This window comes from Ambystoma mexicanum, chromosome 3p, assembly GCF_040938575.1.
Source record: "Ambystoma mexicanum isolate Mex_15411 chromosome 3p, UKY_AmexF1_1, whole genome shotgun sequence".
Taxonomy (NCBI): Eukaryota; Metazoa; Chordata; class Amphibia; order Caudata; family Ambystomatidae; genus Ambystoma; species Ambystoma mexicanum.
In genome coordinates this window covers 1,248,075,165-1,248,100,387 of record NC_090925.1, presented here as the reverse complement: position 1 = coordinate 1,248,100,387, position 25,223 = coordinate 1,248,075,165, and the positions used below count along the sequence as shown (strand labels likewise).

General features: G+C 43.4%; 1 protein-coding gene across 1 annotated transcript in view; it reads right to left on the bottom strand.

The window, feature by feature from the left end:
• Positions 1–25,223, bottom strand: part of LOC138579885 (indolethylamine N-methyltransferase-like) — a 45,974-nt gene that overhangs the window by 1,455 nt on the left and 19,296 nt on the right. Inside the window, exon 2 of the mRNA XM_069650110.1 lies at positions 3,554–3,761. Within this exon, the coding sequence (XP_069506211.1) occupies positions 3,554–3,761 (208 nt within the window). The remainder of the gene's footprint in view (positions 1–3,553; positions 3,762–25,223) is intronic.

Below are 25,223 nucleotides of genomic sequence, written 5' to 3'. Positions count from 1 at the left end.
GGGAGGAGAAGGAGATTGAAGGGAGATGAGGAGGCTGTATGTCTGGGGACTCTTGTGGTCTCATGCAGAAGGCATGTGACCTAGCAGTTCGGGCTGGACTGCCCTTTTGGGCGTGGCACCAAGTCTGATTTGCATATGGTCTTTCCTCTTTCTGCAATGGCTTGGCAGGCGAAGAATGATGGTCTGGAGGATTGCCCAGAGCAATTGCCAGAGGTTTAAGATTAATTCTAAACCTTCCAGCCATCACCTCTTTGTTTTGGATTGAAGATCGATAAACGGAGAGAAGTGGGGGTAGGTGGGATGCACTTAGTAGTGCAGCTCAATTCATATATTTTCCAGGGAGGCACCATGCTCTAGGCCTGCTTAGGGCTATTGCCAGGGCACTGGGGGGAGTGAAAGACAACAAAACTAAGGTAGAACTTTGGAAGCATGCTGAGGGGGCATGTACCCAGACCCTTGGGAGGAACCAGAAAGAAACCCAATCCTTTTGGGTCAGAATAACTTCAGTCTGAGAATCACAAAGGCAATGAGACACAACATTCCTGCTGGTAGTTCATCTTCAGCATCGTTTAAGACCAAGGGGAATGTTAAGGTATTGCTGGCACATGTTTGATCTCTCTACAACTTCAATTCTCACGAGGGCAAACGTCTTGCAGCCACTGGATATAATCTCCTCCTGCCTACCAAGAAATGTCACTCCTTTTTCTGCAATTGCTAACTCGTAGTTGGTATGGCCCCGAAAAGACAACACACTTGGTTACAGACACTGAATATAGTGTCCTCTTGCCAACCAAGAATTAAATGAATTGTTCTCTCCAACTACTAAGTAGTATTTGATATGGCCACTGAAAGATAACACACAGCACTAAATATACCACTACCTGCGAAGAATCAGAAGAGTTTTTCTCTGCAGCTGCTAATTAGTATTATCTATGGCCGATGGTGCAGCCACTAACAGCCACTGCATGTACTGCAGTAGAATCAGTAGTAGTGACCAAAAGATGGTGCATCATATTTCAGTTTTATAGGACATATATAATTTATTATTTCAATGTCCTACACATCCCCCCACTAAACCCTATTTGAATGTTCTATCTGTCTCTCAACTAAAGGTTATTTAAATCTTCTCTCTTTCCCACAATTCAAACCAATTCCCTCAACTACTCAGCATCCTCCAGCCTCTGTCCAAAACATTAATTCTGAAGTAGCCATTAATGGCCTATATATATACGACTACTGTCACACAAACCTCCCTACACACTTTTCTCAAAATGCGCAATATTTTGGTGTTTTTTGGGTTTTGTCTGATATGTTTGGCACAAGCTTAGGTTGTTGTTCTTATTTGCAGTTAAACTGTTATGTTTTTTTTCTATAAAATGCCACTGTTGTTAATCTCCTCGGATAAAGGAGGAAAACCATGTGATGCAAATTATTGGTTAAATTGCTTAATGTCATCAATTGGACCAAGAGTTATTTCCTCAAAGGAAGAACCCATCAGACAATAGTATGTGTTAAGTGATGTTGTAAGGTGCGTAAAACAAAGCTATGCGGATTGAATGAACATCCAGATCCTTATGGAAAATGTATAGTCGGCCAAATCACTAGTTTAGGACTCAGCACGCAAAGAAAGGGAGGGGAAAAGAAAGGAAAGATTGCTGACGGCATTCAGCATTTCACCTTTTTCTGGGGAATTATTGAAATGCATTCAGAACTGGAAAAAACTATTTTTTTCAATGCAAAAAGGGCCCTGCATTTGCATGGGGGAAATTCACGTTGGCTTTCACCTCTGAATATTTAGAAATAAAAAGACAAATAAGGTCAGCCAGAGACAAATGTTTCATGAAACCAGCTGGCCATCAATGATATACAAATGGAGATCATGGGAGGCTGAAGACCTATTCCTGGCAATCTTATGGGTGCCGGCAATATTATGATTCAGCCTTGACAACCCAAAACAATTCAGAACAGTTGATAGATATTTAAGTATTGAGCTCATCACATTGTGAGTATTTCAGAGTATATGTCACTAGTTGATATAGTGAATGCCAGCTGCACATTGCAATTTGAAATTCCCTTATGATGCAAGCTTTGTATTGGGATTAAGACAACTATTAATGTAAATGATTGATGGTTTATTTACCAGTTAAACATTAGTGTTGTAATGCTGAATCTTTAATTTCCATGAAGAGTGTTAAATGATGTATACATATATGGTTTAATAAATACATGTTTAGCTCTGGGATTAAAATTACAGTACTGATCAGCAGTTCATAGAATTAAAACAGCCTTAGCAAGTATAAAGCATTTTGAGTGAGATCTTGTTTTACATGGCTGAAAAGAATCCCAAAGAACAAGAAAGAAAAATAATAATGGTAAGAGACTGCAGGGGTTCTTATCATATGAAAGTCAACCATTATAATTCAAATTGCCTGTAGGTAGGGTTGTTGGTTACCATGAGGGTAACAACTAAATCTCCCATTATGCACTGTATTGGTCCACTGGCGTGACGGGAAAATTAATCTGAACGTTTCACCTTTTGCATACCTGCCCAAATTGGCTTTAAACAAGCATAATCAATCAGTGCAATTAAACATTCAATGGTTACATGACCTCCTTATAGAACTTCAGCAAGCCTTTCTATTTGAAAATTAAACATAAAACGAAGGACTGGCTGTACCGAAAGCTACAAACAAATATCCATCCAAAGGCACACCAGCACATTAAAAAACCTTCAGACGTAATGTTGAATATATTGAATGATATTCGGGTGCAGGTGAGGTGAAAGTAGCCCTGACACATAGGCTAGAAAACAAACAAGCTAACAAATGGTATCCAATGGAGCTATGGCTACCCCCGTTTTCTGCACACCACAGTACTGATAAATAGACAACAATTTTTAAATGAAAAGAAATTAAAATAAATATTTCATAGCAACAATGATTCACGATTATATAAAATGTCATCAAAGAGTATTCCATTGTTTATTTTCTACACGTAATACTCAATGCATTTCGGTAATACAATTCCCTTCATCAGGAGTGGTGTGACGATATCTACCAAACAATACAAATATTTGATGTCAGTAATATTTAAGAGGAGGGAAAACATCAGTTTAATCTAAAGGAAAGAATTCAAATTGTCCAACAAAAACTCGCTATTCCATTTTGGAGTATCACAGTAACAGAAAGTTCATTTAATTGGATATTAGTTTTAGTTGAATTATGTCTCAAGCAGAAAGAAAATAGACAGCATACTATTGATGCTATAATCGAAATGGGAAATTATTCATGTTGAGATGTGCACAATATCATGATCCTGGAGACATGCATGTAAATAATCCTCTATGTGAACAAAAGACCAAAAAAAAGACTATATTGAGAAACAAGCGTTTTCAGTTTTTAGCTCCACTCATCTCTCATATGAACTTAACAGACTCTTAGCCTCATTTACAACCGCGTTTTACAATGGTGCACTCCGATTGGGAAGCGTTTTGTAAATCAGGCCCTTTGTGGCCTGGGAGGATCATTGACATATTTGCAAAATGCTAACTTACCCGTTGCCCTCGTACTCAGATACTATCTTCACTGGAAGACTCCAGTCTATGGCTCCAGGTTCATTGCCAACCCATTTCTTTAGCTCACTGGCATTATCATCTGTCACGGTGCTCAGTGTGATCTCCTTGAATAGTTCACATGCTGGGAGTAGCTCATGAATTGTAGGACCATTTTTGAATGCAAGCATGGTATTGCCTTTTATACTTCCTGTTTTAAAAAAGTAATACGTTTAATTTGTTAATCCTTTTTATATTTATAGTTACTTTAAATTTTTAACAAACCACAGACATGATGTGTATAATATATCACTTCAAAAAACCATTCATCATAACAGTATGCTAATCATAAATGTTTACATCAAATACACATATCATACAACATCCCATAACTTTTGAGTAATTACTAAAAATGTAAAGTCATTACCTAATTCAAAGTATTTTTATTTGTATTTTTTATTAAGACATATAGTTTATTACAACCCATTGTCAAACCCTCCAACCATATAAATTAAAACCATTTACATCCTTTTTAATAAAATATTTTAAGATAATATTTGAAGATCTGTTAACAACGATAACAAACTAAAATTCCACAAACTGAGTTACAAGATGTAATAAGGCTAACCAAAAACCCTTTTGTTATTCCCAAATGAACTACTCAAAATGAGGGGCTATTGAAATACTTAATTTAAAAACGATGTCAAAGTAAAAATAATGGGATCATTTACGCCTAATGAGAGTATAGTTCACCAATCCTAAGCATTATATGACTATTTTGTTTCCCAAAATCCCCCCCAAGTATCTGGTTCTTAACCTTGTTAACCCTGTGCAAAACAATCTGATATGTTTGAAAGTTTCTAGCTCCCACTCCACAAAAAATATACATCCCGGCTCAGTGTCCACTTGCCTATATACAAGAAGGTTGTACGACATTGACTCCAAATTACTAAATTAAATATATCAAACCATACAGGCCTGGATGGTTATCCATGGCCTATGTATCAATGATGATAAAACAGAGCTACTCCTTACCGGATCGCAAAACAGACTAAACAAACTAGACGGCCAATTGAAATCCTTCAATATCTACAACTCTACAACATCACTATTAAAGTCTCAAAAGAAGTTAAAACCTTAGGCATCTACCTTGACTCAGCCCTTACACTAACAAGACAAGTCAATGCGACAGCCTCCGCTCCGGCGTACACATCAAAACATATCAACGCCTGCAGCCATTCCTTTCTACTGCCAGTCGCATTACCCTAGCAAGAGCCATCATATTATGGAGACTAGACTATTGCAATGCCCTGCATGTCAGCACTAACAACCGTAACCTGAAGAAACTCCAGGTGCAACAAAGAAATGCCCTAAGAGCAGCCCTAAACCTTCCTAGAGCTAACCACATTCAGCAAGACAGAATGCAAGACAGAATGCCCATTTGCTCCCAGTGTAGGACAGAATTTCCTTCAAAACCTTATCCCTAACACACAAGTGCCTTTTGAACTCAGCCCCTAAATATCTAGTGAGAAATTCACAAAAAACCTTACCAACAGACCTACTCGGTCTACTCAGGAACACCTTCTCACAATACCAAGATTCAAACTACAAAAAGCAGGAGGGAACAGTTTCCCAGTGTTAGCGGCTAAACTGTGGAATTCTATGCCCTTGGCATTAAGAGCTGAACCGTCCTTCTGGACATTTAGAAAAAACCTGAAAATTTGGCTCTTTGCACAGGAACAGTAAAGTACTATTGTTTCCTATATCCAATGTTGAATCTGTACTGCATCAAAATATCTGTCCCTCTATGTATCCTATTGTACTTGTACTGTAATAAAATGTTTGAACCTACTGTAACAACATATGCAACTGACAAGCAATGTACCCAGATACCTTCGGGTTAGGCATGCTATACCAATGAATAAATAAATAAATAACTAAATAAATAAATGAATAAGTTGCTTTGTGGGATATAGGTTTAAACAAAACTTCATAAACCTGTATCTCAGTAAGGGGCATGGGAATTTAACAAGATATCTCGGATGACAACCATAAGCTCTAGCTTCATTTCTTGTGATGATTTGGAGCCGTAGTTTATTTTTAGTCTCCATCTTCTGAGTCAGGTCATATTGCCATAGTTTCTTCTTGACAAATTCTGGATTCATTTTAGGCATTTCTTATGTTCTTCCCAAATTGTCCAAAATCATTCAACATCACTCACTCCATTGTTCATTTATACTTTTCTTACCCCTAGCCATTTCTGCAATCAATATTTGATATGGTGGAGCTGATGTCGACATCATACATTTACGATACAAGGCTAAAGATTTCGACACAGTTCTAGCTTACATTGATATTAAACCAAGTTCATATCTGATTATTGAGATCTAAATTCCTCTAGGGAGTCGTATAATTTTCTCCAAAACGTACCCTCTAGGAGTGACCAAATAGCTCCAGAGGTGCAAAGAAAGGCTTCTGTGCCATACGTAAGGGATGATACCACTTTTGAATTATAGAAAGTCAAAACTGGAATGATCAAAATATTTCCATATTTCCTATGAATCAGAAGACCCTGGCCAGTCATGTTCTTAATTTTTTATTTCAACTCCAACTGAAATGGAAAATCATTTATACTTAGGCTCATACAAGTACCTAAGTCAGAGATGGATGTTACCTGAATGAGCATCTCTTTATCTAAGTACCACTTGAACAATCTTTTTTGTTGTCTTCTCGATGAGCCCAACACCAAAACATTGGTTTCTGCAGCGTTTATTTCCAGGCCATTCTTGGTCATCTATTCCTGTAGACCAAGTAGTCGTCATTGTAATCGGGGTCTAATCGATCAGGACTAAATCATATGCATTTAGTATACAAGCTAGGTTCCATGCACCAATCTTAGGTTGGGAAGGCTTTAATGGGTTCCATTGATTTATCCAGGTCAGAGACAAACACATTCAAAAGTTTGGGGTCCAATGGGAACCCTTGTTTCAGCACTCTGTGAGTATTAATCTCATTAGATAGAAGGCCTTTGGTGTTAAGTCTTATTTGCACTTTTGTGGAAGTATATAAGGTCTTAATTGCAGACAGCAAGTCGGCAGGACAATTCCAGGTCTCGAGTTTGTTCCTTAAGGGCTGCCTGTCAATGCTGTCAAAGGCTTTTTTTCAAATCAATCAATGGTAAATAGATGTTTGCCTTTTAAATACTTTCTATTTTACGATATTAAAAAGAAACAATTTCAAGTCAGTGCCCACTCCCCGTATTTATTTCAGAATCCCCAAAAGTTGTGTCTAACTTGTTTTAAATGGCCAGAGGCTTAATACAAACTCCAGGGTGATGCAGTCTCATATCCACACAATATACTCTTCATGAACAAATCTGCTCGCTAAATATTCTGCCTTGATACCCAGACCTCTTTATTTTCTAATCTCTATTTATAAAAGTGAACATTTATGGGTTTGTTGCTTGGTTTGTGGCTTGGCGAAGCACTGTTCCTTATACAATTCCACACCGTTTCACCAATGTGTAGCAATTTTTGCATAGTTACCTGTTGGGAGCCTCTGGACAATACTGGCTACATGACATTTGGATGTATTTCAGCACCTTCACACATGAGACGGTTGCCTGAAATTGGCGAATAATCAATGTGGTCGTAGAAGGACCGGTCTCGACAAGAGGAACAAAACATGAGATGGGGCCTCAAAAACCATGTTTCAAGGCCCTAGGATTCATGGTATACGAGATATTTGCACTTCGCTGCACTGCAACAAGCTGCACTATGCCAGGTTGAGGCAACAGGTTGAGAGAGAGCACAGAAGTACCCCGTATGCAGCAGCACACCAACTCTCGCCTCCCCGCAACGTCTGCTCCGGGGAATGTCAGCCAGCTACATGTGCCCAGTGCCCATTCTAAGTGCAGTTTACTTCAGAGTGCAAAGCACATCAAGCGATAAGTGAATCGGAACAGCGACCAATTGCTCAGAGTGTTGCCATGTCTATCCACAGAACCCATTCAGAGAACGGTGCTTTTTGCTGGTTGATTATTTTGTAATTGTTGGTTATAATTGTCTGACTGCTCTATCTGTGGATATATCATACCCCTGCACAGCTCCTCCTCCAAGGCTTCTTAGCCACCATAAGCGCCCTAAACATTGCGGCACCTATTGCGAGCAGCAGACATGCCCACCACTATTCCAATGCACTGCACCTTCCCATACTCCTCCCTCCTCCCAGGCACACTGTGCCCAATCCCAGCCCCTATCACTGCTCACCATAAAGCCACGAAACCCACCCCGCTGCCACACTCCAGAATCCCACAGCTTATGGGACTAAAACTCCCAAGTACACTAATCATCTCGCACACTCTCCACCACTCCATCCACAATTTGCCTGCCAAAACCTTCCATCTTGGCTCCAGCATACAAGCCCCTAATCATACCACTACTAGCTTCAGGCCTACCTTCTACACCCAACACACCTTTTAAAGGTACTACCACCAAAGTGCTACATAATCTATGGGACTACACTAACAGACCCTTCTCATCACCAAATCCACGCACTCCTAGAGCACATCTGCTCATTCCCCAAGCACTACTCCCACCACCCAGCTTATTCCACATGCCACCCCCTCTAGTAACTCAACTGCATTACCTTTAGATCATCCCCACCGTCAGACAAAACACACCATACTTCTCACCTCCTCCATCAGAAACGCACAACTGAGACAGCGCACTTATCTTTTTTACACTCATCAAGTCTGCCTTGCTCATTCATACCTGCAAGTAACACCAGCCTCAAAACAGATATCCCCCACTCTGAAGACCTACTCTCAGCCACCCCCACCCCACCACCTGCCTCCACCACATATTGGCCTGGCCCGTACACACCAACTCTGCTCCAGAACCCACCTACCCTTGCCCCTAAAACATTCATCTAATTGGCCTACTGCCCCTAAAACCCCTCATCCCACATCACTCCCTCACACCGCAATTGGCCACCCACCCATAATTCCCCTTCCACAGTCCCTCTACCCTCCAAAAACTCTCACCTGTGCTCTCATTAATGCCTGCTCCATCTGCGCCCATGTCCCCGACATCCACTATCTCCTAACTGAACATAATCTTGACCTATTGGCTGTAACTGAAACCTGGCTGCACAATGCTGACTGCCCCTACTCACCCTTGCAGGACCCACTGGTTACTCCATCCTTAGAGCGGATTGTCAAGATAGCCTAGGAGGTGGTGTTGCCATCATACACAAATCCACCCTCCCCCTAAGAGCCTCACCTTTACAACAACTACAAGGCTATGAAATCCTTCTGGCCAAATTTGAATCCTCCCCTCAATTTACCATCAACCTACTTCTCCCTTACCGTCAACCCTCCCATACTGGCACCCCAGAATCCGACATCGCCCTCCTCATCACTCCCCTCCTCAAGCCCAACACAAAACGGATTCTCCTAGGAGACTTCAACTTAACCTTTAACGACCTCTCTGACCATAAGGTTATCCACCCTCACAGCTACCCTTGAAGAGATGAACCTCTCCCAACTAGTCCTCTTTCCTACCCATGAAAAAGGAAGAACCCTTGACTGGATACTCCCATGTAACATTGCACTCCAAGTATCCTCCCCTATCCCCCTTCCTGGTCAGACCATTCACTGATCCCTTTCACCTCCACCACCATCACCAAGAATACCCCTAATATTAGCGAACCCCTTCGCATCACCGCCAGACATACCTGCAAGTTTATAGTCGAGCTATTAGCCACCTACATCAAAGCATCCCTAAATCCAACCCCTGACACCTCCACACCAGAAACCATTCTCGCATCCTACAACTCAACACTGCTCAAAACACTGGACGAACATGCTCCCCTCAAAACCACCTCCCGCAAAAAAACATAATACCCAAAACTGGTTCACCGATGGTCTAGCCGCCCTCTGGAAAAAGAAACGAGCCCTCGAACACCTCTGGAGGAAAAATCCCTCCCACACAAACAAAGCAGCTTTCCAGTGCTCCACCAACTCCTACAATCAGCTTTCATTCATACCAAAGCTAACACCTTTAACACCAGAATCTCCAATGCTAGTTCCAATGCCAAAGAACTCTTCAGAATACTTAGAGAGCTGGAATCCCCAGCACCCCCCTCCGACAACCTCCCAAAAGATAAAGCATGGTGCACACTCATACAATCCTCATACAATCCTCCCTTGACACCAAAACACAGACATTAAGAGACACAGCTAGCCGTCTCCAAATATGTAAAAACGCTAGGTGTTTACTTGGACACAGATCTGAAAATGCGAAGACACGTCAAAGCCATCGCGTCTTCTATAGCTTATTCTACCAAACTCATTACCCTATCCAGGAAATTTCTCACCTACGAAAACTGTCTCACCCTAGCCAGAGCTATCACAGGCAGCAAATTAGACTATTGCAATGCCATTTTAACTGGGACTTCGACCAAAAATCTTAACAAACTCCAACTTCTGCAAAAAAACGCCCTCAGAGCATTCTGGCGCTTGAAGCCCTCCAACCATATCTCCCAGATCAGACGCGAGGCTCGCTGGTTTCCCATCAAAGCCTGCATTGAGTTCAAACTCCTAGCCATCACCCATCGCTGCCCACACAACACTGCCCCCCCTATCTCACAAACCGTACACTAAGAAACGTAACGTGCGCAATCTCCGCCCGGCCACCACTTCTGCCTTGAGCATCCCCACATTTACCAGACAAAGAGCCGGGGCATCCTGCTTCACCACTTTCTCTCCCACACTTTGGAATACCCTGCCTCGGCACATCCAAGATGAATCTGCCTACGTTCTCTTCTGGAAGAAAGCAAAAACCTTCTATTCAACAAATATATGTAATGTACTACCTTGCCAACTATCTATCTGACACTTGACCTCTGGCACAATGTAACCACTTTACTGCTATCTTACCTGTAACTTAATGTTCTTGTAACCATGCACTTTAGCGCCGTGATATCTCCGTGTCTGGGCAGTACCAACAAATACAATAAATAAAACAAGTGAATAAATACATTGCTTTGTAGGTTGTTTATCTAAGAAATATGCCAATCCTCCTTTCTCTGCATGCCACATAATATTTTTACGTGTTATTAAATGCACCAGCTGTATTAGGAGTATCATATGCCAATGTAGCTCTGTTCTCTCTCTCTCTCTCTCTCTCTCTCTCTCTCTCTCTCTCTCTCTCTCTCTCTCTCTCTCTCTCTCTCTCTCTCTATCTCTCTCAGTCTCTGTCTCTGTCTCTCTCTCTCTCTCTCTCACTCTCTCACTCTCTCTATCTTTCTTTCTTTAATTCTCTTTCCCTCACTCGCGTTGGGCTCTTTTTCTGTCTCTCTACTGCACTCTATGCCTCTGTCTCAATCTTTGTGCGTGACAGTCATATAGCCAGTTCTGTGTATGCAAGAGCTGCCCCAGCCATTGCTGACAGAACAAAAACAGTAATCTTGAGGGGGCTGTGCTTTTCTGTGAAATAATGTATTAAGAAACACATAAAAAGGAAATAATTAATTGTCCTAACATTGTACATTTGCTCCTTTTAAAATGTGACAAATGTTTTCTATCACTTACATTAAATATCATAATCACAATAAGAATGCCAAACTTGCCTTAATGAGGAAAGCACATTATCAAACCTAGAAAAAACATATACATTATTTTCTAATACAAAGTTATCTTTCAAAGATGGACAGCCTGGTACACTCATATTGTACGTTTCAAATACCCCTATGAGAAAGCAGAAGGGGACAAATAGCACCAATGAGGGGTTCTGCCTCCTTTGCATAAGGCTTGTAACATCATAAAATGGTTCTCTCAGTGTGCTGCCAAAGTAGCAGTGGTTGGCAATAGATATGTTCATAGGGAGGGTGTAAAACACTCTGGAGTGTATCATCCAACCATTTGTGAGGCAAAGAATTGCTTGATGCGTAATAAAAGATCAATAAAGAGGATGACGAGGGAGGCGCCTGCTTTAGACTTAAAAATAAAGAGCGAAAAAAGTAAATATTGCAACTGGCTAAGAAGATGGTGCTTATATTTTAAAAATGCCAAGTGACAATATATGTTAGGGATCATCACTAAAGGAGACACGAAGCACTTTTGGAAAGCATTGACCGATCAAAAAAGATCAAAATCAACCACTGTTAGAAATTCCATAGAGGAAGAACTGCGGATAAAACATGTAAACCACATATATGGGGGTAGAACAGCTGACACTCAAGCAATACGGCAAAAGGGGACTCTGGTTTTGAAATTAACTGTGATAAAGACTATATAATGCTCTATAATGCTCTTGATTAAAAAAGTGAAAAAAACTAGAGCTCCTAGGCCCTTTCTAGAGCCTTCTCTTTGTGAGGCTAAGCGAGGACAAGTTTTGAACGACTGTGATCTTCGAAGAGCCCTTTCAGGGATCTTAAGCTTGTCCCCGTAGTTATGAAAGTGGGCAAGGACCGATCTGGTACCTCCAGCCGTGCCTCCGGCCCTGTGGATCCTTTCAATTTTTGCCTCATCTATTGTGTTGTTGTCAAAGACGAGTTTAGTAATTTCATACAGAGTTCTCCTCAGGTCTTTCTCTGTCTCTCCCGCTTTGTACGGGATCCCGAAAATTATGAGGTTGTTGCGCCTTTCAAGATTTTCGGGGTCATCCATTTTACGCATTATCTCCTCCTTTCTCCTCTCTAATTCTGAAAGGCGTACATCCATCTGGGTCTCCAGGGTGTCCAAGGAGTAATGGTTGTGTTCTACCTCCTCCAGTCTTTCCTCCATCTTGTCGATCCTTTGGGTGATTTTGTCGACTCTACCGCCAATGTCTGCTCTCATATTCCTGATCTCCTCCATTAGTGCTGCCACATGTTTTTAGGTTGCAGCTGATTCCCCCTCAACCTGGAGTTCTGTTTGTCTAGCCTTCCTTTGTTTGTTCTTTGGGAATATTCAAGGTTAGCCAGTTAAGCCCTTACATTCATGTGCCCCCTCTGTCCTCTGTATATGCCCTTGAGTGAGGATAGTCCCCCTACTGGTGTTCACTGGACACTTTGTCCCCCTGCGGCACAGACCTCTCCTGGGCGTCAGTGGTTTATGGGTACTTGTCTGGGGTTTGAACTCACATTTCCTCTGAGGCGTATCAATTTATGGAATTCTCCTGTTGCCCATTTGCACAGATCAGACTGACACTTCCGTTTGTGGGCCGTAGGGCCCTTCACCTTTTCGGGCCATCTCTGCACAGACCAGGGTCTTCCATCCTGGATCGAACTGCTCAGCTTCACCTAGCACTCTTTCAAGTAGGGAGGCGGGCACACACCCATGGAAAGGGGGCCCACACCTCCCTGTCCTTCCTCTGGTTTCTTGTTGGTCCTTCAGGCTTTCCCCACACTACTATGGGCCTACTCTTCTCACTGGTGGAACTCTTAGCTTGGTTGTGGGGCCCTGGTATTGCTGGGCCCCAACCGTATTCACTGTGACTCCTCTTGGCGCTGTGAGCCTGGTTTCTGTATGCCTCTCTCAGCATGTGCAGGTGTCCAGATCCTTCTATGCAGTAGTCTACAGGGGGGCGGTCTCCTGCTCCTACAGGGGCTGGAGAGGGCTAAGTGTGGTTGCCAAGTCCAGTTCCTCTCGGGCCACCCGAGTCACTGGTCAGGTAATGTCTCGAGTGCTGAATCCCTGGGTTCAAGTATGGTGCCTTGCCAAACATCGTTGCTGGAGGGGTCCTCATCACCTTCCCCACGGCCCGGTCTCCCTGATTGGGTCTGCTATGGGGCTCTGGCAAGTCACGGGGCCCCTCTCCCAGTGTTCCAGCATGGGCCACGAGGTACTGACTGCCTGGGGGTCTCAACCACCTCTTTTCTGTTACGTTGGCCACACCTCCGGCTCAAGAGACCTTTGTGCTGGCTGGGTGGCCTCTCTCACCCTGTGTGGTCCACTTCTGTCAGGCTGCTCGATCTGTAAGGCGTGGGGACCTGGGATGGGCCATGAGTGGGGGTCACACCCACCTCTTTAGCCTTCTCTCGCGCCGGCCTGTGCACTGGCTGGGAATCTTTCTTCCTTTCTCGCAAGCTGTACTCCCAGTCCCCAGCGGGATGGAGCACATTCGTTTTCGGGCTTGGCCACAACGCGGCCGTTCTCTGGATTCGCTTCACGGTTTCACACCGCTCTTTCACCCTCCCTGGGGGCGGGGGAGCCTCCCTTCACCATCAGCACAGGGTTAGCACCTGAGGGTGAAAAATGGGAGCTTCCTCCACTTTCCGGGACCACTACGGTAGAGGCACGGAATCAGGGACTTCCCATCAGCGCTCTCCCTGGTGGCCTCCCACCTTCTCTATAATAAGGCCATGTATTTATTTATTTATTTATTTAATTTTGTCATTTCTAGAGTGCTCCTGACCATCAGCTATCTGGGCCCATATATGTGGTAATTCTTTACAGTTTTCAAAGAGGTACAGTTGCAAGACCCCGTTATCTTCATTATTGGAGATTATGAGTAGTGTCATGAAGACTGGGGGTCAACAATTAGATGGCTGGTTACTCCAAGGTGGGCATGGCACATAAGGATTGTGCTGCATTATAGGAAGAAAAGTCTATAGGATGTGTACTCACAGGAGGACAAGTTAAGGTTGGGGAATATAAAAAATGTAGCCAGATTTTAATCTATGGTTGTTATTTGAAGCATATTCTATGTGCTGTAATTTAGCCAGATTTTAGTCTAGGGTTGTTATTGAAGCATATTGTTTGTGCTATAAAATATAGTACTTGTTCCAGTTTTTTAGACCATACAATTTGATGTAAATAGCAATGGGCCTCATTACGAGTTGGGCTGTATCCGCCGGAATACCGCCCAAATGAATTACTGTTATCGCCACTTAGTCCAGCGGAATTTCCGCCAGATCACAAGTGGTGATGGTGGTGTACTTTCCCATTTATTTTTAGTGGAATTTCGCTGCGGCAATTCCACCATTTCTGCAAATTTTTTCACCTGTGAGTTAGAGGATTTACCTCCAGGATTTTCCTGGAGGCAAATCCTCCACTCCAGGGCCAAATCGTAATTTGGCGTAGTGGTGAAGTTGGCGCTAACAGAGTTACGGCAAACTTTACCACTTACCGCCAACCTCGTAATGAGGCCGATTTGTATTTTACTTGAGTTGCTTTGGATTGTTATATTTTTCTTGTTTTAATGTAAAAATGTGAAAAGTTCTTTAAAATGAAACACATGATAAAAAAATAAAAATAAAGTCAATAGCATTTTGGGATAAAAGGAATGCTTTAATTACTAAGTACGTAATGCACACTGGGTTTGGTGTTCATTTCATTTTTCACAACACGCACCCTAATATTGAAGGTTTGTAACATTGAAGCATATACAGACAGCCTCAGGATTTCGATGTAAGGATAAAATGGCTGTGACATAATAATAATAATGTGAACCTGATTTCAGAGAGATTGCAAAGCAGGAAACGTGCTGGAGCCCGTGGCTGAAAGAAGTTATTCAGCGCAAGGTCTCAGGAGCGAGAGGAGCGCCTCAACACTGTGACAGGACCAAAAACACTGTTACCAAAGAAGGGTGTGTGTCCAGGAGAAGCCAGAAGCAGCCCAAGACCTCTCTATCCTTTTCTCTGGCCCTACTCACTCTGCAGGGCACACTCTGGATGTTCTGATCTCTACAGAACTTCCCCTTTCTATCCCTCTCACAACTCCTCTCGCCTGGAGTGACCACTTTCTCCTTCCCTCCCAGCTCACCCTCTCCACCCCTCAGGCCAAGCCAACTCCAGCACTGCCACCTACCTTCTCGGTTATCCGACCCATGAAGCATGTGTCAGTTTTGGCTTTCACCGCCACTTTCTCAGCCCCCACATCCCCTACGGCTGACTCATACCCTGACACAGCACCTTCTATGCTCCACTCTGCTATTTCTGATACTCTTGATGTTCTTGCCCCTGTTATGAGGATCCGTTTGAAACCCAAAGCCAAGTACAACTCCTGGTACCACTCAAACCTTGCTACCCTTAAACGCAAGTGCAGGGTGGCTGAGAGGAAATGTACATCTTCTGACAAACTAGCCTGGCACCTGCTCCAAAGGCAATACCGGCTCTCTGTCCGCACCAAGAAGAGAGCCCTCATCCAAGCCTGCGTCTCTGCGGCATCCAACAACTCAGCCGAACTCTTTAAAATCTGCAAGGAGATGGTCAATCCTGTTGCAGTCTCAACCTCTCCTGGCCCCTACCAGGCCCTCTCAATGGCCCTGGCTTCTCATTTCATCAGTAAATCTCAGGACATACTGTCCTCTCTCTCTTCCACTCCTTCTCCTCCACCCTCTAGTCCCCGCTCTTCCCTCATTCTCTGCCTTTCCCCTGTTCTACCCAGATGAGGTTTCTAGACAAGTCAGATCTATGAAAGTCTCGTAAAAATACAGGTTCTCCCCTGTTCCTCTAAAACCATCAAGGACCACATTGACACCCTGCCTCCTGCTTTGGCCAACTTCTGCAACCACTCTTTTGCCACTGGAGTCTTCCCTTCCCCCCTGAAGCACTCCCTTGTGCACCCTCTTCTTGAGAAACCCTCAGCTGACCCCTAACGCCCTGCTAACTACTGCCCAATCTCCATCACTCCTTTCCTGGGCAAACTCCTGGAAAAGCTGACCATCTCCCAGCTTAATCTTCACACTGTATCAGTTGGTTGTCTCCATGACCATCAGTCTTGCTTCAGAATTAATAGAAGCACAGAAACTGCTCCTTAACATCCGTGAAAACCTGCTGTCAAACCTTGACTCCAATACCCCCTGTGTCCTCATCTTACTTGATCTCTCTTCTGCCTTTGACATGGTCAACCATGGCATCCTGCTCTAGCGTCTCCGTGATAACCTTGGTATCACCGATCAGGCCCTGGCTTGGCTAACCTCTCTCCACTCCGATCGACCCTCCCAGGTCCAACTTGGGTCCTTCCTCTCCTCAATCTCTATATCTACCTGTGGTGTTCCCCAAGGGTCTAACCTCTCTCCATGGCTGTTCAACCAATGCCTGGCACTTCTTGCCCACAGCATTGCCGCTCTCTGCCCCAACTTTCAGTGCTATGCAGACGACACTCCGCTTATTTTCAGGCTCCCTTCCGCCAGCTCTTCTCCTTCTCTCATCTCTAACTGTCTGTCCGCTATCTAGGAGTGGCGTGCCGCCAGTGATCTCTGCCTTAATGCCAGTAAGACTGAGATACTCCTCATCGGCACACCTGCTCCCTCCTTTCCTATCACTCTCTGGCCGGCCTCCTTTGGCCCTCTTCCTTCTCCCACCTGTGAGGCTAAAAACCTTTGGGTAATCTTCAACTCCACACTCTCCTTCTATCCTCACATCTCTGACGTCTCTAAGAAGTCACACTACCAGCTGCACCACCTCAGTGGTATTCTTTCTGTCCTCTCGTTCCCCAAAAGCTCACTGTCTCCAGACCGCTGGTTTTCTCTAGGCTGGACTACTGCAAAAGCCTCTTTCTAAATCTGCCTGCTTCTACTCTCCGCCAGAAATGCGAGACTTGTCCTTGGCCTCAAGCCCAGGCATCGTATCTCTCCAGGAATTAAATCTCTGCACTGGCTCCCAGGGGCTGTGAGGAATACATTCAAAACCCTCTGCATTGTCCACACGGCCTTCTGGGAGCCTGGGCCTCAATACCTTCAACTCTCTCTTCCTAAATATCTTCCCTCTAGAGTTCTTCGCTCATCCACCTCCAACTCCCTCAGGGTTAGTCGCTTCTCCAAGCAACGAGTTGGTTGTAGATCTCTTTCTTCGGATGGGGCCTCCCTCTGGAACAGCCTCCCTGTCTCCCTGAAACTCGAGGAGAACCATCTCCGGTTCCGGAAGCACCTCAAGACCTTCCTCTTTGCGTCTGCTTTCTCTCCTCCTCTCTCCTGCTGAACCCCTGACTTAAACTGCAGTGGTCACCTGGCTACCCTCTGATCTCGGGCCCAGGTCCTCTCCCCCACCAGCTACACACTTGCACTGCCTCCCGGGCAATCTCTGCACTTGGGGGCTGTTTCTGTATCCCTACAGCCCCCACCAGTTCTTGACACTTGATGTCTGCACTTACCGCTGCACTTCCCACAAGCTGGCTGCACTTTTACCTATTGTTTTATTTATTCTATTTTTGTATTACTGATGATCCTATGTACTGCACTGCCCCGTCCCCCTCCCCCTGCACTTTCCCTTCCCCCCTTGCCTACACTTGCGCAATCTCAATGTCACCTGGCCTAGTAAGAATGTTGTCTCTGTCTTCCCTCTGTTCCGCCTCCCTTGCCTCATCATGCCTTGAAATACTTGTTTATAGGCGTGTTATAAATGCATATCATATCAAGGGAGCAAAACAGAAGCCGCTGAGTGTTACTAAGCGTTCTGATCCCTTGCGTGAACAAAGGTAGGCAACTGTATCCAGTAGAATCCCTTGCGTAGGAGTGAAAGCTTTCTTAATGCAGCCGTTGATTGCTGGACAATGGGAAGAATGAAAAGTAGGACTTGCGAATGAGTGAACTTTGATCCCTTGACTAGCGAAGAGTAGAAAGTCTTGAAACATGTCAATTAAACATTCACACTTTTGAAAACAGATGAAAGAATGATCATGTGTACTTAAAACATTATTCTAAGGTGAAGGTGTACCTAATAATCAAATAGAAAGCAGTCAAAGTACAAAGTAACACTGAAGTTAAGTGACTGAACATTAACTTTCATGATGTAAGTAGAGCAAGCATTGCCCAAGCCAAGAGTGAAACATGTGCTACCCAAGCCAAGAGTGAATCAAACCTTTCCCAAGTCAAAGAGTTGTGCAAACAGTGTCCTAGAACGAAAAGGATACAAACATTGCCCAAAGAAAAGGTGTGCAAGCATTGCCTAAATCCAAAAGGAACTGACAACAAGGTCTATGGTTAAACTACTCTGGTTGGCAGGAAGTAAAGAGACCAATGCAAGGTTGGGAAAAGGGGAAGCTTGTTAATTGGACTTTTCTCTCAAAGTTGTTATAACTCACATTAATTACCAAAGCCAAGAAGAGGAAAAGTAGAATAATATCCTTAAAGGCATTGTGGTTGTTGTTGTTGGAGAAAGACAAGCATGGCAAAGAGGCTGCCCTTCTGAAAGTGAATGGTCAGATGAAGAGTGCCTTGCTTACTTGAGGGTGTTGAGATGCACTAAAGTGAATATGAAATCCTATGGAGCAGGCGAGTATCCTCACATGGTGAATATTGAGCATAAGTGCTGTGCAGTCATCCTGCCAAAGATATAAACTATGACTTACACCATTTTAAAGAAACTTAAGAAGTACTGTCAAAAGCTGTGGTGGTTCTTGTACCTTGTCAGAAATTGTGTTTCATTGAATCTAACAAGGAACTGTTGTTCTTCTATGACATTTATAAATTGTGGCAAAGCATCTTGACCTGGAACATAACTGATGCTATTTACCGAAGTGGAAACATCATTCTTCAAGGAAGAGGAGAACACTTTCTATTGGTTGAACATTGGTTTACTGAGTTTTCTTTTGATACTGTGCAGAAACTAAGAACTGAATTGAAACTTTATTATGAACCTGGATTTCTGTGTTTCCTTTTTTTTTTTGAACACTGGAACTAAAATCTGACTTTGAAACCTGGGAAGGGGATCCCGTCCAGGTTACCAAGAGAGACTGTGAATATATTAGAAATATAATTATTGACATTGTTGTGAATTGCCATATATTTTCTTTGTGTATTCTATGAGTAAGTGTGAGGGCCAGATATTCCTTATTAGAGAGTTTGCTTTTGTTTGGGATAGGCAGGGGAAGTATCATCAGGGTTGGGAAAGTGAAGCGTTTGTTGAAACTTATAGTTTAATAAAATAGCACAATTTGAGAAATCATCCAAATGTTGTCTGCCTTATATGTCTGACCCCTCACACATTCAACACAACAGCCTGGACTATTGTACATCACTCAGGCTAAACTGTAAACAGAGCATCTCAAAGAGGCCTGAACCCCAAAGCCCAGAAATCCAGTGCCTGCCAAGTGTCTGGCCACAGACTGGAAATAGCAACTGACCAACACAAGTCCAACCAGAAACACGAAGCTCTGGAGGGTTGCACAGAGCTGTGGCAGTGATTATGAATGATTTGAAAGCTTCCAGCCATCAACTTTCTGTTTTGCTTATTTGGTAAGTAACCCACAGTTTTATTTTGTTAAATGGGAGATAGAGGGGAAGGATGTGTTGCAGGTCACAGTCATTTCATGGTTTTCCTTTATTTTATATAAACAGTAGCAGCAGCTCCATGACATCACCCCTAGAAAAGGCCCTTTTCATTATTTTCTTTGGTCCTTTATATCTTGCTTAATGCCAGCATCCTCCAGCTTCTAAGCACTGGAACAGTAACTGAACCCATGTTGCACTGCATCCTCCTGTTCCCAAAGCAAGTGCGTCGCCCCTGCAGTATCTTTACAAATATATATTTTGTTTGCTTGAGGAAGCAACAGATGGTTTACCCGCAAAGGCGTAGGGCAACTTCATGTACACTAATTATCTCACCTTGCGTCTATCTACAGTGTGTCTGTGATGCAGGCCTGGCAGATATGGGTCAGGTCAGATAGTGGACAGGCAGGATTGGTGGCAAAAGTCACTGGGGCATACCCCTGTCATCACAGGCTCAGTGGCTCACTGGATGTGCAAAGTAGACAGCGAGAAACACTGATGAGATTTGCATTCATGCTGTGCTGTCACTGAGTACTGCAGACTGCTCTTACCCATTCCCAGCTACCTAGACCTAGCCCCCATTCCCTTCCTGTTGCTACAGTACTGGGCATGAGCTGTACAGACAGCCCTGCCTCTGAACCCAACCATTCAGACATTCTTCACTAATGGACTCCCAACCTGTTAGTGATGTCTGTTTGATGGTTTGTACTACCTCCTTGTTATTTCTCGAGCTAACAAGGTCTAGATTCCAGGTGAAAAAGCTATGGCACATTTTGCTGCATTTACAACCGCCTTTTTCAAGAGCAACACAGATATCTGCTCTTGGCACTGCCTCTTTGTCCAGTGGCCCAGGGGTTGCAAGCACATGTCTCAGGATAGCAGAGGGGGACCCAGGGGTAGCAAATGCTACTGCTCGTTTCCTACATCTCTAGTCTTTCTACCCCCGCTTCAATCTGGATTCCGTCCCTCTGGTTCTACTGAGATTGCCCTTTTGCATGTCTCCAACTCTCTTCTCTCTGCTCGCCACTCTAAATTCTCCTCTATACTCATTCTTCTCGATCTATCTGCAGCGTTTGACCCTGTTGATCACACTCGTCTTATTTCTTCCCTTTCTTCTTTGCATATTACTGCACCTGTCCTTGAATGGTTTCACCCTTACCTTTCTCAGCGGTCCTATTCTGTAACCTGAGCCGCACACACTTCCTCTACTTTATGGTGTCCCTCAAGGTTCTGTAATTGGCCCTCTACTTTTGTCTCTTTATAGTGCTCCTCTTTCTGCTCTTATTTCTTCATTTAATCTTTCTTTTCATCTGTATGCAGATGAACTCTACTGTATCAACTTTTATTTCTGCTGTACAAAACTGAATGTCTTCTCATGTTCTCCACCTCAGTCGTTCTAAGATTGAGGTCTTGTTTTTTTCTGGCTTCAACTATTCCTCCCACTCTTCCTCCTCCATCCCTCTTCTTTCCTTCTTCTTCTCCTTTTCCTCTTCTTTGCGTGATTTGAGCGTTATCTTTGATCCGGCGCTTTCTTTCACACTGCTTATCTCTTCTATTGCTCGCTTCTGTCGTTATTCTCTTTTCAACGTCCGTCGTGCTCTCCCAACCTCTTCTGTTTAGTCTGTTTTTTTCTAGTATTGACTACTGCTCTTCTCTTCTTTTTGGTCTCCCTTCCTCACATCTTCTTCCCCTCCATTCTGTTCATAATTCTTTGGTTCATTGTCTGTTCTCTTTTCCTTTTTGCTCTTCTATTACTTTTTCTTTACTGTCTATCTCGTTGCATCCCTTTGAAACGCACTTTCACTATCATTTACTTTCTATTGTATTTAAATGTACTCACGGCACGGTTCCTCCTTATTTTTATTCTCTCGTCTCGTTCTATTCTCCTTCTCAGACTGTACAATCACAGAATCTGCTCCTTTGCACTGTTCCCAAACCCCTCTGAGCTACTTCCCGTTCCTGATCTTTTGCTCTCCTAGCAGCTAAATACTGGAACTCTCTCCCTTTTTCCGTCTGCTATTCCTCATCTCTTTGCATTTTTCAATCTAATCTGAAAGCTCATCTTCTGCCCCTTCTTTCCACTTAGTGATTATCTGTTACATCCCCCCTCCTTATCCTATCCTGTAATTGTACTGCCTTTTAAATATTTTGTAACAGTGCATTTGGAGAAAAAAGTACTTAAATTCAATAAAATGAAAAAATGAAAATGAAATATGTATTAAATCTGACTGTGTCATGGTGATTTACCAATGATAACTGTACTGTGATTGTAACTCGGAAAATAGTTCCTTCCCCTATGGTGAAAAATAGAACTCACATTGAACTGTCCTGATTTAAAAAAACTGAGAACATTTTGGAAAAAAATGATTTTAAGTCTTTTTCAAGTTCTTCTGTAGCAGAACATCTACTTAAATCTGGCTGAACATTCCCAGAAGCATAGACAGGAGGTCACAGGAGGACTTTTTGGAGAAAGAGTTGGAAAACAGATCGGATTTGGTTGTGGGAGGAATAGAACATTAAAATAGGATTCTGTTGAAAACTGAAATTTGCATAAACGAAAGCCATGTCTCATTGCTTGTCAAATGAATGAGAAGAGCATGACAGAAACGTTGGGAGCAGTGGAAAGCAGGAGATTGCATTTAATCGCAGTGAACCATCATTTTGTGGCTAGACCAAATACACGTAAAGTTCTAATAAAAAGACTTAGAATTCTTTTTAGGCAAAAGATTACAGATGGTGTCTGTAACTGAATGCAGTGTCTCTTTCGGGCCAGAGCATATACTTGTTGTATGGATAGAAAAGTATTATCATGTTTTTTCCCTTCTTCCCTCCCTTGCCTTGAAGCGCTTTGTATAGGCGGAATATACAAATAAACTGTCATAACATGTCATATGTTTTGACTGCAGGGGATTACTTTCAGTGGCTGTAACTCAGTGCACCATCTTTTTGTGGACATTCCAAATTCTAGGTTCTTGCAAATATGCAAATAGATATTCTTAATATTATTTTTGCAAAGAAAATCATAGAAATCTTTTTAGCAAGTACATTTAGTGTCTGTATCTGAGTGTGTCATCTTTCTGTGGCCAGAGCAAATATTTGTAACAATGTAGAGCAGCATAATAAGCCAAGAGACACAGCACACAGAGTAGAGGTGCATAATGAGTCAGGAGGTACAGCACACAGTGTAAAGGTGCATTATATGTCAAGAGGTGCAGTGTAGTGGAGCTTTCTGAGGTAGGAGTAACAGCACACAGTGCAGAGGGGCAGGATATTGGAATGTTCTGGTCTCTGCTAGCCACATCCAGTGAGTCTGAGAATAAAGATGATGATGAGCTTATCTGAGTAAAGGAAGCAGGTGCCCACGTCTCTAGCAACCACAGTGCCACAGTTACAGGGACGGGAGGGAAGGACAAGGCTCTTCCTCCACCTGTGTACACTGTCCAATGTCCTTTAAACATAATATGTAAAAACTGTAAGTGAAGAATGTCAGTGTGTGGTAGCCAGACCAAGAATGCACCACCATACCCACAAATCCCCACCACCATCTTGCAGTTAGATTTGCATAGTAGGCCCTGTCGCCGCCCACCACAAATACCCAAAGTGTGGATGTTTTTCAACCATTTAAAGCACCTGCACTCTGTGCAAGAGAACTGTTTTCGTTGAAAGAATGAGACCAACTTCAGCACAATTGTCAGTACCATACATAGTGATGGGATAAACATACACAACCTCAAATAAAGCCCACCCCCAACAACCAATCACCATCCTATCCCGGTGGGAACTGCTAGGAACTGGTGTCTGTGAGTGTTGGCTTGCAAGTGGGAGTTGGTTCAGGAGGCCCAGTGTGTTGTAAACGTATGGGTAGGACTCAGTGCCTCAGATGTGTACTGGGGAGACCCCCGGCTGGCCCATAGAGTCGGGGATTGCTCCAGAGTGCTTTAAGACAAGATAGCTGAACCTTGGAGATGGATGGGGTGCAGGTTTTCTACTCCAACACCAATCAATAAGGACAACTCAATGGTTTGGCAAAGGGAGTCCGTTTAATGACAAGTACAAAAAAACGGGGCGTCATGGAAATCGACAGTGATGCGATAGTCCATCTCGCTTCAACTCTACGAACTTCACACAAGTTGTAACATTTTTACTCAAAACTCATCATCATTGACGTGTAACACTCAAAAGTTAACATGACATTCTATTGGTTAGGAAAAGGTAATTTTACTATAGGTACTATATTTTGCGATATGACTTAACCCGGGCTGAACAACCAAGACCTTCAGCCCCTCAAAGGGAACGTTTAACAAATAGCCTGTCCAGCCTCAAAACTCTTGCAAGGATCCTGAGAACCCCACTTTGAAAAAAAATGAGATACTGACGGCGATAGAGTGCCGATCTTTCTTGACCCATTGAATATAGGAAGAAAACCGTCCAGTCCTCGACCAGCAATCACGATTACTGTGACTCAAGAAAACATGTTCCATGACGGTCTAACATCAGGGCGACTGGAGGATAATGAAACAAACAAACCCTTGGTCGAAGATTCGTCATGGATCCAAGATGCCCTTTGCAACAGGAAAGCATAGCCACCCAGCATGTCGCAATTGCCCTCCCAGGTAGCCCAGATTAGTCTTCCTCGGAACTCGGAACCTCTTCAACGCGCCCTACAAATTGGAGCGAAACCTCTGAGGTTGGCATGTTGGAACACTAGAGGTTTTCACCACCTAACGGCTGGAAGTGACGTAAACCTGGGCGATTACAATATACTTTGCTTACAAGAGGCTTGGCTAACTAACCGGCCTCATTTAGATGGATACGATGTAATTTCAGCTGACGCTGCAAAGGGCGAAAAGGGCCGCCCCTACTCAGGACTCTTGATAGCTGTTAGAACTGGAGTGGGCTTGTCCATCACCAAAATCATCCACTCTGACCTCTTTTGCTTGGCAGCCATCATTGAATGGCCAACAAACTGCAAAGTCAGTCAAATCAAAAGTCCCGGAAACTTGCTATTAGCGACACGCTATTGGAATCCGTTAGCAATCTCAGATGTCAAATTCATCGACCTGGTTACTCGAATACTCAACAACACCGTGGCAGAAAATGGGACTGACTCCATTATAACTTGCGGAGATCTAAATATAGCGTTTGAATGTTCAATCCATGGCGCAAAGCACCAAAAAACAAACAACATGGCCGCTTCAAGAGGACAAAAATGGTTAAGTTTTATGAAGGCCAGAGGTCTTCAAGAAGTAAAAAAAAAGGGGAGGGTCCTGACCAAAAAAACATTCCTACATGGGAAAGAGACTCTCAATCTGCTGATTTGGATCACGTCTTTGTCAATCCTGATCTTTTAGAACTAGTCTCCTGCAATAGTGTCAGAAGGACCATCAACAGCGATCATAACATCGTAGAGCTAACACTTCCTCGGGTAAACACCGCCTGACACTCTACCATGATGGCAGGCGTTGAGGCAAACAATG